This window comes from Neomonachus schauinslandi, chromosome 13 (assembly GCF_002201575.2).
Source record: "Neomonachus schauinslandi chromosome 13, ASM220157v2, whole genome shotgun sequence".
NCBI classification, from domain to species: Eukaryota; Metazoa; Chordata; class Mammalia; order Carnivora; family Phocidae; genus Neomonachus; species Neomonachus schauinslandi.
Window position 1 is genome coordinate 91883144 of NC_058415.1, and position 14656 is coordinate 91897799.

At 58.2% G+C, this 14656-nt stretch overlaps 1 protein-coding gene across 4 annotated transcripts in view; it reads right to left on the reverse strand.

The window, feature by feature from the left end:
* Positions 1 to 407: 407 nt before the first annotated feature.
* Positions 408 to 14656, reverse strand: part of CAMSAP1 (calmodulin regulated spectrin associated protein 1) — a 59984-nt gene continuing 45735 nt past the window's right edge. Inside the window, exons 8-17 of one of the 4 annotated variants that reach the window (XM_021690995.1) lie at positions 12950 to 13124; positions 12480 to 12571; positions 11875 to 11956; positions 8650 to 11014; positions 7503 to 7639; positions 7024 to 7232; positions 6836 to 6938; positions 5405 to 5520; positions 4831 to 4949; positions 408 to 1864 (exon numbers count right to left, since the gene is read on the reverse strand). In XM_021690995.1, coding sequence (XP_021546670.1) covers positions 1562 to 1864; positions 4831 to 4949; positions 5405 to 5520; positions 6836 to 6938; positions 7024 to 7232; positions 7503 to 7639; positions 8650 to 11014; positions 11875 to 11956; positions 12480 to 12571; positions 12950 to 13124 — 3701 coding nt within the window. In that variant the 3' untranslated portion in view covers positions 408 to 1561. Of the gene's footprint in view, positions 1865 to 4830; positions 4950 to 5404; positions 5524 to 6835; positions 6942 to 7023; positions 7233 to 7502; positions 7640 to 8649; positions 11015 to 11874; positions 11957 to 12479; positions 12572 to 12949; positions 13125 to 14656 lie in introns of all 4 variants that reach the window. The other 3 variants (XM_021690994.1, XM_021690993.1, XM_021690992.1) reach the window with 3 other exon arrangements.

Sequence of the window (14656 nt, forward strand, 5' to 3'; positions counted from 1 at the left end):
CAGGATCACACGGCCCCTGCTACTCAGTCACAGGGCGAGCTGCTGCCCTCACAGAACTTACACACCCGGGCGTCTTCGGAGGACGGCGCGGGCAACGGGAGGAGGTGGGAGGCGGGCCCACAGTTCCTTCCCGTGTCCTGTAGCCTGTTCCTTCCTTCCTCAGGTACAGAACTCACCTACCTTTCATCCTACCTGAAGTTAGGGAGCAGTGACGTGTGTCTGACTTTCTCTATTCCTCTTTAGGGTTTTCTGCAGCTCGAGATAGATTCAAGTAATACTTCCAAGGAAAGGTGCAAAACTAACGCAAGTGACTCCAGAATCTTCCGGCGGCTGGCTCAGACCAGGGCTCGGAGCCGCCGGTCAATCAGCGTCGGCAGGACTGCAGCCGCGTGAAGGCCAGGCGGGGCTGGGCGCACCTGTCTCCCAGGAGCATCTGGTCGGGAGAAGCGCGAACGATCGTCTGAACCAACACGGAGGGGATCCAGAGCCGTTCCGCTCACTTGGAGTTCCAACATAACTGCGAATAACCACTTACATTGTTTTTAAATACGCAGGATAGAATGGTCCATCTAAACGGAGCCCCGCACACCCCTCGCAGGGCATGCGGCTCCTCAGAAGCCAGAATCAAGATGGACGGGTCAGGACACCATAAACCCACTAAAGGAACCATCAGCTGAAGGGCATCACCTCTCCAGAGAAACATGCTCAGAGTGAAAAATAGTCTACTTTACCAAAATCTGTCTTTATTAAAGTGAACAAATCATTAGAGTACTATCCAAAACTTCGCGAGCGATGGCTAGAATTTGCTCTGTTTGCCTATTTCCAGTCAGGCAGATGCCGGCTGACCGTACCCCTTGCCACGGTCGCGTGCCAGCAAGAAGCGTCTCCACGCCTGTAAACGGCATCTTAGCAGAAGACAGACTTTGCAGATTTTCAGTGCTTTTAGTGAACTGGTATTTTCAGTAAACGTTTTCTGAGCAGCAAAGAACAAGAATTTTTTTCAGAAATCTTAGAACTGGATATAAACATTGGCAGTAGACACAATCAATAAATATCATACAATTTCTCAAATGAACAAGATCCCCCCAATTCAGATCCCTTTCCTAAAGACATTCCAACACCCTGACCCGAGACCGAGCCCAGCCCACTCATCTCCCGGGACCCCAGCTGGTCAGCACGAGGGGCGTCAGGTCACGTGCAAAAGGGGGTGGGATAGGAGGGGACAAAGCAGAGGGGGTCACTTTCCATTCACACTGAAGGAGAACTTCAAGTAAAGGGATCCACGGCCTGGAGACCTCGAGACACGCGCACCCCTCGTCTGACCCTCCGAGGTCAGCAGCGGCCGTGGCCTCCGTGAGCTGCTGAACGCAGTGCCTCGTCCCCCGCCTCGCTCCGTCCGGCATCCTGTGTGCGCTGGGAGCCAAGGGAGGGTTTTCCGTGGTTCACTGGGAGCCTCTCTGGGGAAGGTCTGTGACTATGCACACTTCGTACCCAAACGGAAGAAAAGAGCAACTACCGATCCTGCCCGCGCGCCCTTCAGACCCGCCCGCTAGCACTGGTGTCATTTGCGGGGCTGGGTCTTCTTTGGCACCGCGGGCCGCTTGGGCTGCCACAGGTGGTTATGAATAGTGAGCGCGTCCACGCTGACGGACATGGTTTTGGCTGGGATCAGGTTAAACTGTTTTCGGTCTGAGCTGTATTTGTACAGCTTGTCAATCATTTTCTTGGTGATGCTCTTTGGCCCCGTGCCCGTTAGTTTGTAGATCTCCTCGCTGTCAGGATAGTAGCAGTAAAGCGCCCTGAACTGGCAGCCGGCGTCGCGGAACAGTATGATGTAGTGATTGGCGTCACACTTCTCCAGCTCCTGTACCGGGGGGTAAAGGAACAGAGATGTGGGCCTGAGAGTCGCTCCAACACTCAGAGCTGCTCCGGCGCTCCGTGGGCGCTGCCCGAGCCCAGGGCCACCGGGCCACCCGCTCTCGGGAAGGCCCACCCACAGCCCGGGGCTCCAGTCTTCCCACTCGGACAGTCGGGGGCACGGCACCTGCCCCCGACACCTGACTTAGAAGTCGAGGTGTGCGAGAAGCAATGCTTTGGAAATGGGAGAGAAAAGTCACACACGACATCACGAGCCACCAGAGAAACGCAGACGAAAACCCACACTGGGACAGCACTCGCGCCCACTGGGAGAGCCCCAACCGAACAGGAAGACGACAGCAAGTGCTGGGGGCGGTGCAGAGACCGGAGCCTCCCACGTGGCCGCAGGGAGCGGAAATCGGTTGGGCAGCTGCCCGGAACGTCAAGCACAGTGTCACCCTGTGGCTCAGCGGTTCTTGTCTGAGGTGGAGACGCGAGAGAAGCCGAAGCTTCCGCACAAAACCTCGGATGTGATTGCTGACCAGCAGCATTCACCACCATCAGAAAAGTGGAAAGCCAGGCGTCCTTCAACTGGAGAACGGATAAACCAACTGGGGCCCATCCACACGATGGAGTAGGATTCGGCCACGAAAAGGAGTGAGGTGCTGACACGCACTGAACAGGGATGAGACAAAGCCGGGATGCTTTGGGGGAGAAGACAGCCCCAAAAGGCCACCCTGCACGGGATCCCCTTCATGGGACGCATGCAGGCGAGGCCCGTCCAGAGACAGACAGCAGGTTGGTGGGAGCCGGGGGCTGCAGGGAGGGCAGGTGGGGACAGGGTTTCTTTCTGTGCTGGAATCAGCGCTGACAGCCGCATTACTTGGCAAGCAGACGGAAAATCGCCGACCTGCAGGTCTGTGTGTGTGAACGACACCTCAGGGACGCGGTCACCCACAGGAGCCCGAGGCAAGCAGCACTGTGGGTGCTCATTACAGGGTCCGCTGTGTTGTGCTCTGAATTCCAGACCACTTTCCTGTTAAAGCCCCAGCTGAACCGCCTACCCCAGCACCTCCCCCCGCCAGGGGTCTCTGAGCCCAGCACCCTCCTGCAGCAGCGGCCAGGCTCTGCCTTCACCCTCTCGGCCCGCGGCAAGGGGCTTCTCCGGAGGCTGGGGACGGTCGTTCCTGTAACGGCTACAGAAGTGGACAGGGACCCAGCCGTCCTCTGTAGAGCCAGGAATTTAGAAGACTTGTAAAAATGTAAAACAAATCCACTCTTCTAATTAATTCTGTTTTAGAAAACAGACTTATTTGTCATAAATACCTATTAGTTTTGTGAGAATATAATAGGCTTGTGATGAACTCAAATATATTAACACACAAATATATATTTTAAAAGATTAATGGATTCTGGAACCAGAATCCAAAAGTGTACACAATACTGACTTCCAACTAAATAAAAATTGTGTTTAAACACAGGGCAAGATGCAAATAAGCAGCACTCCAGGCACTGGGCCCTTCCTGCCCGCCCCACGCCCCCCACGCCCCCCACGCCGGCGGCCCGTCCCAGGCACCAGCCTCCTTTCGCATCCTCGCTCCCCTCACGTCTATCCTCGGCCCGCTAGTCAACATGACTGTGAATCAGGGCGGGTTGTTTCTGGGCCCTCCTCCGCCCACAGCTGCATTCACCACTTCACTGAAAGCAAAGCTGGGGTCCTTCCGCCAACAGAGACCCTGTGGGAGCTGCCCCGTGCCCTCTGACCTGCCCCGAGCTCCCCCAGGCCCCCCACCAACGTGCTACCGTGCGTGCCATGCTCCCAGCTGCCTGCAGCATCCTTCCCCCAGGCTCTCATCCCACCCTCCTCCGCCTCTCCCAGGTTACTGGTCGCTTCCTCGCTTACAGCACGGCCAAGCGCGGCCACCACCTGCTGCTCTAAACAGTTTTATGGGACGGAGCCACGCCCATTCATCCACACAGTCTGTGGCGTTTTCACGCCCCAACACCAGCGCCAAGCCCCACAGAGCAGGCACCGTGCCCTGCCTGCCCCGGAAGAAGCCCACAAACTCCTCTATCAGGGGCCGCCTCACTCCCCACGATGTCAGCTTCACAGCCCGGACCTTTGGGTTTGCTCCCTGACTGGTCCCCAGCATCCAGACCAGCGTGATACACCGAAGGAGCGGCGTACCCCACCCCTGCATGGTGCACAGAGCATCGCTCCCCCCGACACTGAGTGCCAGTGAGGCTAAGGGCGTCCAAGTCCTAACCTTGACCCTCTCCTGCCAACTGCCTTGCAGATCGTCTTGCTGACCACCATCAGCTCACCTTGAAATGACCGAGGTCTGACCGCATTCTCACATAAGGTGTGATCAGTTGCCCGCAGGGAGGCAGCGGTCAGCACAACAGAACCAAACAACAGGCATTTTACCACCAAACTTCCATCTCTCCAGTGATCCGGGAGCTGAAACTGGAGCCCCCTCCTGCCGCCGTGCTCCCCTTCATCCCTCAGGACACCTCTGCCAATTCCTTCGGTCTCCAGCCGACACCGCCTTGGCCACAGGCATCAGAGTGCAGAAACCACCCGGCCCCCTCCGCTACCCGCAGTCACCCCGCCCCGGCTAACCCACAGAGGCTACTGGTTCTCGCCACTTGCTTCGCACCATAGGGCCCTGCCCTGGACTCCAGCTCTGTCCCCAGGACAGCAGTCTGACTCTGGCTCGTCTGAAGCCTGCTCTTCCTCAAGCCGTCCCTCCCCCTGAGCCACGGAGCGCCGAGCGGACGGCTCCCATGTGAGTGCGCTCTCTCCCACGCACCAGCAGCGGGGCCGCACCAGGCAGCCCAAACGTGTGAACAGTGAGCTTCTGTTTTAGGAAAAGCCCTTCATTCTACATAAAAATCTAATGGTTCATAACATTGTGTGCCAACTATACGCCACTTAAAGAAAAAAACTGAATGCTGACATTTGATACTTGCCTCTAATATTGAATTCTTGTGAGGTTCATTCACTTTTCCGGCCAGACAGCAGTGAGAAATAGCATTGTGAATAATCGGTTTGTTTGACTTGCTACTGGGCTCCTTGAAGAGCTTGGGACCTGTGAAAACAGGCAAGAGTCACAGACGTATACTCTAAGGCATGCACACTTGCATGCTCACACGCGCAAAAAAACCCCAGTTCCCCAGAGCCAAGCAGCAGGCTGGCTGGGTCAGCGAGGTCAAGGCTTTTAGAAAGGGAAAGTAACAGCTGCTTCAAATCTATGTGAAAGAATTCATTCCGAGTTATGAACTTTAAATAAACTAGAAAAGGATCAAAGTGATTATTAGTTTGTCCCCCTTCTAGTTTCACTTACTTTGATATAAAAAAGACAAAACCGAGAAATAGTTTCGAAAGTCTAAGGTTCCCCAGTGCCAAGACACACTACTCAGCGTGAGGCCACAGGGACAGAAAGGCACGTCGCCAGCCACTCAGGTGGCTGGAGAGCCAAGTACAGCCTGCCCCACCCCGGCAGGGACACACGCCCGTGACCTCCATGGGGAGCGAGGCCGTTACCTGTGTATTCGGCCACGGAGGCGAGAGAGGATGCTGCGGACGCTGTTTCCCAGTCTCTGTCCGTGCTCCTGCTGGCGTTGCGGCTCAGTGTGGGCAAGGCTTCCAGTGACTCAACTCTGCTGAAGGAGAGGGGCAACGGGGGCAGGGCAGGGATGGTCACGGGCACCCCCTCGCCCACCGCCCACACTGGCTGGCTGAGCCCACCCGACACCAGCCAGCCCACACCATCCAGGCAAGAGGGAACGTCCGCGGTGGAGGAGACGGGCGGCAATGCAGGGGGGCAACCCCGTCTGACCCGCCCTCCGCCCCACGGAGCACAACTATAAACTGGGCAAAACACAGAAGTCCGACGCCTCGGGTACAACAGTGTGACGAAAGCAGACACCCTGGAGGGACGCTGGCCTCCATCAGAGGTCTGTCTTAGGCGCCACCCCAGTGGAGCAGGGAAGCAGCACTGGCTCCCTGCCGGACACAGTCTGGGACATCTGTGTTGCTGACACACCGCAGGCAAGACCCCCGGAGGGAGGGAGGGAGCGAGGGAGGGAGCACAGGGGGCTGGAGTCCAAAACCCCGGGTCTCAACGACTCTCTGACCCCGGACGGGCCTGAGGGCACCCCTCGGGGCAGTCTCCACGGAGCCCAGCCAGTGCTGGCAAAGCAGCCTTGGGGGCTGCCCCCAAGGGGGCCGGCCAGCCCAGGTGACCGAGCAGCGGAGCAAAACCCCAGCCAGGACCCAGAGTCCCTGACGTGGGCCCTGTCCACGGCCCCGGTGACAGAAGCCACCAGACATGTGAAGAGGAGGGCCACGTGGCCATGGCCACAGGATGACACACACAGTAAAGGACAGAGGACACGGGGGGCCCACACCACACAGGGAGAAGGGACAAGGCAATTGGCGGTGGTACTAATGAGGTCCCCAGTGCGTCCTCCCAAATTACTGTTGAGTCACAAGGGAAGTTCTCCCGCGTCAGCAGAAGCCACCGCCTCACACCGGCCACAGCGACAAACAGCGGCCACCGGAGACACGCAGGCTGAACCACGTCCCGCAAAGCCCCAGCGACGGGCGGCCACCACAGGAACTGCACCCGGGTGACGGAGGACAGAGGGCAGAGGACCAGTCTCGACTAAGGAGGCCCACAGCTCAGGGCCATGCGCGGTCCTGAGTGGGGTCCTAGGCCATCCAGGACACTACAGGACAGCTGGTGACCACAGAGCGTAGACTAGAGGCCCCACTGAGGCACCATCTGGGAACAGCGGGTATTCAGGGATGCGTCCTCGCTCACGGGAAACACACAGCCCTGCAGCAGAGGCTACAAAGCCAGAGTGCTCCAGCTCCACGGCCCTGATGCAGCCTGGCGGGGGTGGGGGGGATCACCCCGAAATCACAGCACACAACCCGCCCCCCCACGTCCACCCCACGTGCCCCCCTTACCGCTGGGAAGGCGTGCCCCCCGAGTGCACGCTCTCGGGCTCGGTGGTCGCCGCGGAGGCCAGGGACAGGCTGGAGCCCGACTGGGCCCGGCTCAGGGGGTCGGCTGCTGAGACAGGAGAGCTGCCGCGAGGCCCGCCTCGGCCACCCCGCCGCCGCACGCAGCCGCCCCGCACGCCCCGCCTGCTTACGGGTCGAGGAGCACTTGGTCCCCGAATCGCTGGCCGACTCCTCTCGATGGACGGACTTGGGCCGTGGCTTCTTGGGCTTGGCTCTCGGCTTCCCCAGCCCCTGCTCCTCCAAGATCTGCTGCTGCTTCCTGCGCAGGTACTCCTGCTTGATGAGCTCCCGTCGCGCCTTCTCCTCCTCCTTCCGGATCCGGTCCTCCTCGGCCTTGCGCCTGCAGGACACACGCGCTCCTCAGACGCGCTCGGCGGGGCTCGGAGGGCCGGTCCGGCCTCCACGCGGGCACACCGGGCACCCCCGCACAGCGGCGCGACCCTGGGACGAGCACCCACAGCCGCGGACCGTCGTGCGAATGGAGGGGAGTGAGCCCAGAAGCACGTCAACCAGGGCTCAGCCTAGACCCGCAGACGGCAGGATGGGGCTGGGGGACGGGAAGGGGGGCATGGCCGTGGGAGCGGGAGGGGCGGACCAGGGGCCAGGTTACCGGGCCTCGTCTCTCTTGAGCTCCACCTCGGCCTCCAGCTGTTGCTTCCTCAGGCGCGCCTCCTCGGCCTTGCGCTGCTGCTTCAGGAGGAAGGCCGCCCGCTTCTTGGCAAGCTCGTCCTCCGCCTTCTGCTCATCCTACAAGCAGGCGGCACGCGTCATCCCGCAGGACACAGCCCCCAACGCGCGCACTCCCAGGCAGCACGCGTTCCCCAGATGAGGCCGTCTTCGTAGACGCTAAAATGCTAGGGAACAACGTGGCCACCCGGAAAAGAACCCCATCGACAGACCTTTCCGCATGTCTCCTACAGAGTCCCGTTTACCTCGGTTTCCACACGTGAGCGGGCCCCTGCTCTGATACTCAGGCCTTCCGCTTTAAAAGCATTAAGCACCAGATAAAGCCCGCAGGCTTGTTAGAGGACACACACCCTACGCCCTGTGGGAAAGTCGCGGGAGACAGCAGGGAAGCCCCCACAACCCGTCTCCCCTCCTACTAAGAAAACACGACCAGAAAGGCACCGGGACCCAACAGGAAGCCTCTGCAGAGACGCCCCACCCGCCCGGCCGCGCTCTCGAGCTCGGCAGACCTCGTCCTGGAGGCCGGACCCGGCGCCCCACCTGCTTCCGCAGAGCCCGCGAGCTAAGAACGTTTACGCGGGGCGCCTGGGTGGCTCAGTTGGTTAAGCGACTGCCTTCGGCTCAGGTCATGATCCTGGAGTCTCGGGATCAAGTCCCGCATCAGGCTCCCTGCTCGGCGGGGAGTCTGCTTCTCCCTCTGACCCTCACCCCTCTCATGTGCTCTCTCTCATTCTCTCTCTCTCAAATAAATAAAATTTTTAAAAAATCTTTAAAAAAAAAGAATGTTTACGCTTATTAAATGGTCAGAAAACTATCAAAAGAAAGAGAACACTTCTGACCCGTGAAAATTACATGGGTTTCCCAATTCGGGCCCAGCACTGAAGCCTCAGGGGCACACGGCCACGCTCGCTCCAACAGGCAGTGCCCGTGGGTGCCTCCAGTGGAGTCGGGTCCTGGTGAGAGAGCGCGCGGGGCCCGGCTCTGGGTGCAAGCTTCTAACACACCCGCACAACCAGGGGCAAGAGACGACACCCGACGCCCATCCGACACGGACACCAGCAGCAGTTTACCTTGAAGAAGAAGCCGACCCCCGGCTTCTGATCGCCTTCGCTGGTGAGCTCCACCGAGCTCTGGGGGCCCTCGGTCTCTCCGTCCTCGTCGGGGGCCTTCAGGTCCGAGAGGTCCACCTCGATGAGACTGGCCTTGCTCCTCGGGGGCTCGTCCACAGGGACGCTCTCCTTCCCGGAGACAGCCGGGGAGCCGAGTGCCGCCTCCTTCACACTGCTATCCAGAACTTCTTTGAGGCTCATTTGCTCCGACAGGATGTTTGCATCTTTGGAAGAGGACAAGACAAATGTCCGCTGGTTGCTTTCATCGTGGAGCCTGTAGCTGTCGAAGAAGCACTTGTCATGAGGGTCATTTCCAGGCTCTGCAACACTGTCCCAGCCCGGGTCGGAGGGGGTCCGAGGGGGGAAGGACCGTAAGTGAGGGAGGGTCTCTATACTAGGCGTCGGGGTCTTGCTTCGGGAGGAAGCCTGCTGTCTGTCCTTCGGCACTTTCAGCTCAGCCGGTCTCCCCGAGCGGGAGTTCCGACCCTGCCCGAGACGAGGAGGCTTGCGGTGACTGGTCGTCCCGGGTGGAGAGAGCGGCTCCACGAAGTGGATGGCCGCCCTGACCTTCTGGTCCTGGGCGTTCTGCGTCGTGCCCGGGGCCGGGGCTGCGGGGGGCTTCATGAGCAGCTGCTCCTGCTGCTGCGAGATCCGCAGGATGGCCTGCTGCAGTGTGCTGATGGTCTCGTTCAGCTTCTCGATGGATAGGTCACACTCGCTCACGTCCACCGCCTCGCCGGCACCCTCCAGCAGGGCGGCGGAGAGCGCTCTGCTCTTCTCCAGCTCAGGCAGCGCGGCGGGGGCTTTCACTTTATGCTGCAGGAGAAGCAGGCTCTCCGCGTCCACATCTGGAGATGGCAGCACGCCTTCCCGCCCCTCCTCCTTCAGGAGAAACTCCTCCGTTTTGGAAACCCCGCCATCAAAGTCCTCTCCGTTGTGCTGAGCGTATTCTCCCGCCAAGTGGTCCGGCTTCCGTGGCTGGGGGGCGCCGTCGGCCTTCCCCTTCTTGACCACGTGCAGGAAGGCGGCCTTGCCCAGCTTCAGCCGCTGCCGGGCCGACAAAGCCTCCATCTTCTTCTTCTGCGCTTCGATGGCCCGGCGCTTCTCCTCCAGCTGCATGTGCAGCTGCGCGAGCTCGGAGGCCAGCAGGCTGGCGTGCTCCCTGTTCTGCCGGCTCGGGCTCTGCTCCCTCCTCTGCTTCCACGTTGTCAGCGGGGCCGGGCAGCTCTCCGAGGCGTCGGGCGTGGTCTTCTGCGAGCTGCTGGTGCTGGACTTGGTCTCGCAGCTGTTGAGCCTCTGGAGCTTCCGCTCCGCGAAGCTGGTCATCTTCACGCTGCCGCTAGCCATGGAGACGCTGCTGATCTGCGACACGGTGCTCAGACATGGGCTCGAGCGGCCGCTGGCGTCGTCCTTGTCCTCGTGCTCCTTCACCTGCATGTCCTCCTGCAGCTTCGCCGACTCCTCCTCACCGACGTACCTGGCCATCACCACAGGGTGGTCCTCACCCACGAAATCCTGCTCGGCTTCCTCCAGGTCTGCGACGTCGGAGTCCGAGTCCTGCCTCGGGAGGGCCCACGGCTCTGGGTCGTGGGCGCCGGGGCTCCTGGCACGGCTGACGCAAAACCTGCCCTCGGGGTCCTCGTGAAGAAAGAAGCCGTCGGCAGACTGCGCCTGAGGTAACAGATCAAAGCCACCACTGGCCAGAAGCCCACCACGGGCATCCCCTGCCACCTGCAGCCCCGGCCCAGTGGGTGCGGGATCCACGGCCACGGGAAGTTCTGGACAGGAGATCGGGGTGAAAGTCCTACTCAAGTCACGACCACCGTGACTGCTGGGCGCCCTCTTGCGCACCAGGGGCTGGTGGCCCTCACTGGGCCTCTTGGATGTGAAGCTCCGTGGCCGCCCCTCTCCACACTCTTCCTCCTTGGCAATCGCCTGCTTCTCCTTGGCTGGCCTGAGCACAGCCGGCATCAACGGCTCCAAGAAGAAACTGTCAGGCTTACTTTCTAGGGTGTCTGCCAGTCTCTGGGGAGACCTGGCACTTGTCAGCAGGCCCCGGTCACCGCCATGGGGAGCCACATCCGTTCTAATGATGGCCACAAGTTCTTCATCCTCATCCTCAATATCAACATTGTTCAGAAGGCTCTTCCCATCGGTCTTCAGCGCTGTGGGCTGTGGCTGGTTCTGCGGAGTCAGGTTAACGATATTGGAGGCCAAGCTATCCTTGCTGATGGAGCGGGCCAGGCTGACACTGTCACCGGAGCCGGGGTCCAGATCACAGCTGACAGCATGGTGGGGAGCGAAGGGTGCCGGCTGAGACACAGGCCTGCAATGTGGGGAAACAAGCCATGGGACACGCCGCTGTCTATACAAGCCGTGACTCAGACGCACTGAGTGACAAGACACTAGTGACGGAAAGAGAGTACAAATCCGAAGTCTAGGGGACTTAAGCAAACCCTTCCCAGGGCAGGGGACAACCAGAGACCAGTTTAAGTTCAACAGTTCTCAAACGTTGGCAGTCACGGGACCTCTTTACACCCTTTAAAATCACTGAGGACCTCAAAGAGTTTGTATTATTATGTATTTATCAATACAAAAATTTATCACACTAGAAATTAAAAGTGAAACATTTTAAAATCAATGATTAAAAAAAATAATAATAAAATAAATAAAATCCATGATTAAAAATTACAAAAAGAGGGGCTCCTGGGTGGCTCAGCCAAGTTAAGCGTCTGCCTTCGGCTCAGGTCATGATCCCAGGGTCCTGGGATCCAGCCCCACATCAGGCTCCCTGCTCATGGGGAAGCCTGCTTCTCCCTCTGCCTCTGTCCCTCCCCCTGCTCGTGCTCTCTCTCCCTCACCCTCTCTGTCAAATAAATAAATAAATTACAAAAAGAAACGTGTTCTGTGAGAAATGACCATATTTTCTAAAATTAAAAAGTTTATAATACAAAACACTTTTGTAATTGTCTCTGCTATCCACCCAGGCTCCCGTGTCTGCGTCCGATTCAATCTGTCACCAGAGTGAGAAAAGCAGAGAACAGCCCAGCACTGTCGGGAAATGGCTCTGACCCGCAGACCCCCGGGGTGGGTCCCAGTGAGCCCTGGGTGGACCCCATCTGGAGAACTGCTATGTGAGCCTAATAAGTGCTTCACACAGAAGCTTCTCTGTGACGCAGAGCTCACCTGTTCTTCTTATCCGGCCACGCTGCTGCACCTCGTGGCTGGGCATCAACTCGGGTTAAAGAATTGGACCGGTGTCTCTGATCTGCATGTGAGGAAGCTCAGTGTTAAGGATGCTCAGTGTTAAGCAACTCATTTCATAGCAACTGAAATTCTTTCAACATAATAACCATTTCTTAAGGAAATACATCATAATGCAGGATACCAATACCAGAACTGCCCAAGAAAAGCAGATCATCACAACAATGCCCATTTCAATAATTTCAATAAGTAATACCTAATTCAGTCATTAGTCTAAATCATGATATAAAATAATCAGAACTCTTAAGTAAACATCAACGCACTGACGTTCTTGCTTAACACAACACAGCAATTTTCTGTATACTTCATATAATTTATTAGATTTCAAAGATAGTTTCACTGTAAAGACTAAAAATTCTGAGGGACATCAATATAATAATAAATTAATTTAAATTTATTCTACCATAATCTCCTAACTAAAATGGCTACATCACAGTGGAACATTCAACTTGAGAACGATCATTTTAATAAGCTACAGGAGGAAGATCGGAGGGCGGAGGAGGGCGGAGGGGAAACGGCGCTCTTACCAGGAGGGCCCTCCCCCTGCACGGCCTTCTGCTGTCTCTGTCTCAGGGGCAGTAAAGGATGTGACTGGCTAAAGGCAGAGGCCCCCTTCCCCCTAAATGGGAAAGAACAGGAGAGAGAATCACTGGCTTATCAGTCTGCAAGGTCAACAGCAAACGTACAATAAAGAGCATCATGAATTCACAACAATCTAGGAGAGAGTCGTAGCTTCTTTGGGAAAAATTATTATAAAAAGAAGCCAAAAGAGCACCAAGAACTTCAAACCTGGGATAAATATCCCAAAACTGCAACTTGGGGTCACAGTGACTTGTGGTCACCCTCCGCCTGCCTGGGGGGTCCCGGGGTCAGAGGGCAAGGCAGGGGGAGGCCCTCCCGCTGCCAACCCCCCAGCACTTTCTCCATCACCCCTTCAGAAAGACAATGCAACTCCAAGTGAGAAGTAAGCGGAAAAGGGGGCACGGCGGGGACTCACAGGTGCTCAGGCTCGTCGTGCAGACGGTGTCTGTGGCCACCCTCGGCCGGCGGCTGAGCGGGAGGCTGTGCGTCGGCCGGGCTCGCCGCCGCAGGGCTGCCCAGGAAGCTGCGCTTTGTGGCGTTGGAGATAGGAACAGGGGGCCGGCTGCTCTTGTTATGTGACACTGTTTTAGCTGCAGAAATGGCAATTTATAGAAATGTCCACGTTACTTAGTTACTTAAAACATCAGCAAGAAGCACCCAAAAAAAAAAAACCACGCAGCTTTTATAAGAACTAAAAACTAATGCAACTTTTACTTAAAACCAAACTTCTCCAAAAAACCGGTTTCAAATTCAACAAATGTATTTTGTAGTAATGACTACAGCAAATATTACACCAAAATGAAAAGCTACACCACAGATCAGGTCAAGAACTGGAACTGGCTGGCATCTCTGACCACTAATGAGCCACCACCACTATGGGTGCCACTGGCCACCGCGGCTGCCCTGGACTCGCGACGGCACCCGTCAGCCCGTCCTGCGAGAAGAAACCAAGCACAGGCGCTCAGGGTGTGGAGGGCAGTCCCCCCCGCTCCAGGAGGTCACTCCCGCATGCCCCGCGTGTGGGCCTGAGCCAGGGTCTGTGCCTGGAACCATCCGCCCAGACAAGAGTTGTCCGCAGGAGCGAGGACCCACAACACTGAGGCAAGGCCACGCGCACTGACCCCAGAGTCGGGCCCCACAGGGACAGACACCATTTACTCAGGGGCCCGGGTGCTGGGACAAAGGGACGCTTGAGGTGTCACGGACGGCTGGAAGCAGGTGTGAGTCGATCCTGACACCCCGAGGCCTGAAGCACCGCTGCGGCCAGCTGCCGGTGGGCCAGCTGCGTCCACCCTGGGTGCTGGGAACGTGGACGGGAGCCGGAGAAGCTGCACAGCCTGCCCTCCGCCCCCGCCACAACAGTAAAGCAGAACCCCCTAATAAGCCATCAGGGGTGGAGGAGATCAGCACCCCAGGGGCCTGAAGGCTGCAGCACTAGACTGTACTTCAAGGTCCTCAGGCTGCCCGGGGAGCAACCAGATGGGTCCTGGCCAGAGTCAGCCAGGAGGGCCCACGTGGAGCTGCCGCGGCAGAGACACAGACAGCAACCTCTGAGCTCCAGGGCCTGGGCGGGAGTACTCGGCCCCTGGGGCTGCCAGCAGGGAAACAGAAGGTCAGAGCAGGAACCAGGGGTCCAGTGGTCAAGGGTACCCAGGTCGTCCCATCCACACTGAAACACAAATGACACCATCTCACAGCCCTGGAGATCACATGGCGACCCAGAACACTGCTCCCACCGAGGGGCGCAGACCAGGCAGGGGCCCCTCCACAGGCCCGGGCCCCACAGCTCCGCAGACGCTCTGCCTTGCAGGTGGCAGTGGCAGGAAAAGAGCCACACGGTGACAAGTCCCAGGGGGAGAAACACAGAGGATGACCCCGGATGCCATGGGACGGCCGCACTGCCCACCACAAAGAACCACACCCCTTCAAACACCAAGCCCTGGGACGCCTGGAGGGCTCCGTCAGTGGAGCGTCTGACTCTTGAAGTCAGCTCAGGTCATGATCTCGGGGTCCCAGGGTCAAGCCCTGTGTCAGGCTCTGTGCTCAGCGGGTAGTCTGCTCGAGTTTCTCTCGCCCTCTGCCCCTCCCCCAACATGCGTGCGCACTTGCTCACTCTCTCTCT